The sequence below is a fragment of the Vombatus ursinus genome, unplaced genomic scaffold (genome assembly GCF_900497805.2).
Source record: "Vombatus ursinus unplaced genomic scaffold, bare-nosed wombat genome assembly UNPS02009824.1, whole genome shotgun sequence".
NCBI classification, from domain to species: Eukaryota; Metazoa; Chordata; class Mammalia; order Diprotodontia; family Vombatidae; genus Vombatus; species Vombatus ursinus.
The window spans coordinates 7,416,350-7,420,757 of NW_020949602.1; the positions used below are offsets into that span (position 1 = coordinate 7,416,350).

The 4,408-nt window shown below is 45.0% G+C and overlaps 1 protein-coding gene across 1 annotated transcript; it reads right to left on the reverse strand.

The window, feature by feature from the left end:
- Positions 1-2,639: 2,639 nt before the first annotated feature.
- LOC114036346 (40S ribosomal protein S26-like) lies at positions 2,640-3,002 on the reverse strand. The gene has a single exon (XM_027852849.1). The coding sequence runs from the start codon at positions 3,000-3,002 to the stop codon at positions 2,655-2,657; it is 348 nt and encodes a 115-aa protein (XP_027708650.1). The 3' UTR covers positions 2,640-2,654.
- Between the last annotated feature and the right edge of the window lie 1,406 nt (positions 3,003-4,408).

Here is a 4,408-nt window from a genome sequence, read left to right on the forward strand (position 1 = left end):
CCTAAAAGAATGATATATGGGATTGGGTAGTTTTGGGGAAGGGAAGAGGAAAGGAATGAACATTTACATAGTGCCTACTTTGTGCCAGGCACTGTGTTAAATGCTTTACATATATTATTTCATTTCATCCTCACAATAACTATGTGAACTAGGTGTTTATTTTTTTAATCATCCCATTCTACAGTTGAGGAAACTAAGGCAAACAGAGGTTAAGTGACTTGTCTTGGGTCACAGAGCTCGCAAATGTCTGGGACTGGATTTGAGCTCAGGTTTTCCTGATTCTAGTCCTGGTTGATTTTAGGACGTCTGGTCTAGTCCCCTCTTTTTGAAAAAGAGGAAAGGGAGGCTCATGTTGGGGAAATGACTTGCTCAAGTTTATACAGGCAGGAAGTAGTACAGTGCAGATTTGAACACGATCTTCTAACTCTAGAAACAGAGATCATATGATTCATAGATGGGTTCTTAACCCAGAGTCTGTGAATGTCTTTTAATTTGGTAACTGTGTTCCTCACTCCAAGTCACCCTCCACTCAGCTGTCAAATTGGTCTTTGTAAAATGCAGATCTGATCGTATCACACACCCCCATTCAACAACCTTCAATGGTTCCCTATTATTTCCAGGATAAAATATAAAATCTCTGTTTGGCACTCAAAGCCTTTCATAACCTGGTCTCCTCCTACCTTTCTAGTCTTCTTACAATATACCCCCCTCTTTGTGTTCTTCCATCCAGTGACACTGAACAGCTAAGATCTAGATGGGTGAATGATTTCTCCAAAGTCACGAGAAAACTGGGACACTTTATGGCTTGGTAATTGGCAAAGTCAAAATTTGAACTCAAGTCTTCTGACTCCAAATTGGATGCACTTTCTCTTGTACCAGAGTTCTAGGATTGGAGCTAGACTCTTCTTATTCTATGTTCAGTGCTCTTTACCCAATACCAGGCTGCCTATGATCTTCCTCTACATGGGTGCTCACATACATGCACGCATGCACAGACACGTCTTCTCCTCTCAGAAGCAGGAGATCCCTTTGTCTGAGTGGTCAGACCTAGGCTGAAGAAGGGGCAGAGGATGTACTGTTTCTGGGGCCCAGGGGATCCCCCCGAGCTCCATGAGCTCTCCAGCGCCTCAGAAATGCACAAAAACAAAAAACATGAGAATGACAAGGATAGTAATGGATGGTGATAATGAAAGTTTATAAATTTAAACGATGCAGCCAATCCTTTCAGGGTTTCCAAACATTCTCCATAAATATCTGTTTGTTTTGAGATCTTTATTCCTATTTTCCACACAGAGCCCCAACATTTATAGGCTGCCGAGCTGCCAATCCCCATCCCCCACCCTATAGCGTATGGGCCTCCAACACTTGCCCTCTTTTTGCAGTTGGCAGGCACTGGCCCAAGTTCCAGGCCAGGAAAACTATTTTTTTCTGTTGTTTCTGGTTCCTGGGCAGATTCTGAAAGCCATTGATGGCGGCAACTTCCCAAATGCCTCTAGGCCCCACACATGCTCTCAGCTACCAACTGGCTGGAGGAATTGGTCATTTTTATGGGCATCATGTCCTTGGTCAGTTGAAAGGACTAAGAGTGCCTTGCCTTTATACCCACCTTAGGATATATTCTTGTGGGAGGAATGGTGTGTTTGGCAAGATGGGGGAGGAGGGGAGGAGGAGGCAAGGGAGTGTGCAGTGAGAAGAGTCCCTGTGGGGAGGCATGGAGGATGATGCTTTTAGATTATTATGTACAGTTCTGGGTGACATATTCTGGGAAGGACATCGACAAAGGCAAGAGTGTCCAGAGAGGGGCAACCAGGATTTTGGGGGGCCTTCCACCTACGCTGCATGAAGATCAGTTCAAGGAACTAGTGATGTTACCCCTGGAGAAGAGAAGGTTGAGTGATGGATGTTCTTAAGTATTTTAAGGGTTGTCCTATAGAGGAGAGATCAACTTTGTTCTTCTTGGCCCCAGAGGGATACGTATGCATATGTGTGTGTGTGTACATACATCCATATATACACATATGTATATATATATATATGTTTATAAGCATATATATGTGTAGATATGCATATGTGTGTGTATGTGTAGATATAGATATTTGTATCAGAACACAAACCTCCTGCATAGTCGCAAATTCCCCCAAATTCCCCAAATGCAGGCCAGATGACTGTGAGGCATAGAGAATTGAAACAAACCACATATAAACAAAGTGCTTTCCCCACAACGCTGTTGGTCAGGTAGTGAGATTATCATGAACCTCATTTTGCAGATGGTGAAACCGAGGCTCTAAGAAATGGTTTGTTTCAGGTCACCTAACTGGAGAATTTCAGATCTCAGATTGGATCCAATGTTTCCTGACATAGCTCTCTTCCCACTTCAGAATCCTGCCTCTCAACAGGGCTAGGGAAGGCATGGAGAACCGGTTACATTAAATGACCTGTGAGGTCCTAAGTCTCAGAATCCACAATCAGGAGACAAAATGACACAGAAGATAAAAATATTTAACCAGGAGTCATGGGAGCTGAATTCAAATCTTCCCTCTACTTCCTGTAGAACTTTTTGTTTTGGTTTGGTTTGTTTTCTTTTTTTTTTAAGGTTGACCAACCCTTTTATTTTCCTCTGATCAGTTCAGGAATGTTGATGGGCAGATAGCTCTTTACATAGGCTTTGGAGGGGGTCTTGGGGCAGCACCAGCAGGTCTGAAGCGGGGTGAGGGGGTCCGATCCTTTCGTGCCTCCCGGGACGGATTCCTCACTACCTTGCTGGGGATCGCGCAGCTCACACAGTAATGCAGTTTCACGTACAGTTTGGGCAGCACATAGGAGTCGAAGACGCTGGCCTCGGAGATGTCCCTGACGGCCGCGGCTTCCACGATGTTGCGGATGACGAACTTCTTGATGGCCTTGTCCTTGGGCACGCAGCGGGCCCAGTTGGGGCAGCGGATGGGCTGCAGGTGGCTGCGGCCCTTCTTGGCGCGCCCGTTGTTCTTCCTCTTCTTGGTCATCTTGGAAGCCAGGAGCCGAAAAAGCCCTGTAGAACTTTGGAGAAATAACTTTAACCCTCTGTGCCTCAGTTTCCTCACTTGTAAAGTGAGGAGGCTAGATTGATTCTAAGCTCTCTTTTAGTTCCTCAGCTTTGAGCCTATGATTACTTCATTAAAAATCCACCCAATGGACTTTCATTTCCTTCGTCTGAAAGAAAATCGCCAGCTCTTTTGTCTTCAAACCAATTCCTTCAGAGTCAGGGATGTCCAGAGCAAGAGGAGGGGAGCCCAGGAGAGGAGAAGTTAGCTTGGGTGGATGTAAGGAGAAGCTGGGCAGTGGCTAAGAGAGCCGGCAGCTGCTGTCCCCCTTGATGTTCACTAACATCGCTGTAATGGGATTCGTTACATCCCGGCTGTGAGTGAAAGATCGTTCTGGGTGTGGGTGTACGGAGGAAAGAAAACCGAAACAAGGGCGAGCTGAAAGTCTGTCTCTGAAATGGCAAGAATTACTAAGATTGGTGTGAGTGCGTACTCATGTGTATGTTGTGTATATTTATGTACATTGTGGAGGGAGGATTCACTTCCTCAGTGTCACAGAATATTTAATTTGGGAGGGACCTTTTAGGTCAGCTAGTCCACTCCACTCCCCAATTTACGGTAAGAAAACTGAATCCCAAAGAGAAGTGACCAACCCAAGATCATCGGGTGATTTACTGGCAAATGCAGGGAGATGTGGTCAGAAGGTCTTGGTAGATAAAAAGCAGGAGGTTAATTCGATGCAGACAACATTGGATTATAGGATCATGGATCTAGATGAAAAGATTTCAGAGGCCATCATTATCAAGTCATTTCATTTTATAGATAAAGAAACTGAGGTCCAGGGAAGTTAGGTAACTTGCCCAAGGTCACGTAGATGATAGAGGAGAGAGAGAGAGAGAGAGAGAGAGAGAGAGAGAGAGAGAGAGAGAGAGAGAGAGAGAGAGCATTTATTTAGAGCTTACTAAGTGCCAGGCAAATAGTAAGTAGGAAAGCCAGGATTCAAACCCAAGAAATCTGTCTCCAGTTTTAGCTATTTTAAAGCACTAGTGAGAGGTGGGTCAGAAAAGTGAATATTTTGAGTGGGCTTCTAAAACACTCAATCAAACACTCGAGCACACACAGACACACACACACACACACACACACTTGCATAGAAGTGGTCCCTGCAGTCCATCTTTTTGTTTTGTTTTGTTTTTTCTCCCCCACAGCTGCACCAAGCTCTGGTTTCCAGCAGGGGACATCCATAGCCCAGACAACAGCAACCCAGCCCAGCAGATGGAAGCGTCTGTAATACTGTGCTTTTAAATGAAAATTATGAAGCATTGGGAGACACAGGCCTGACCTCAGCCCATTCAGTATCTTGTTCTGCAAAGACGAAAGTCCTGTGG

Coding starts and splice junctions, on each gene's coding strand:
- LOC114036346 (XM_027852849.1), bottom strand. CDS start 3,002: ATGACCAAGAAGAGGAAGAACAACGGGCGCGCCAAGAAGGGCCGCAGC.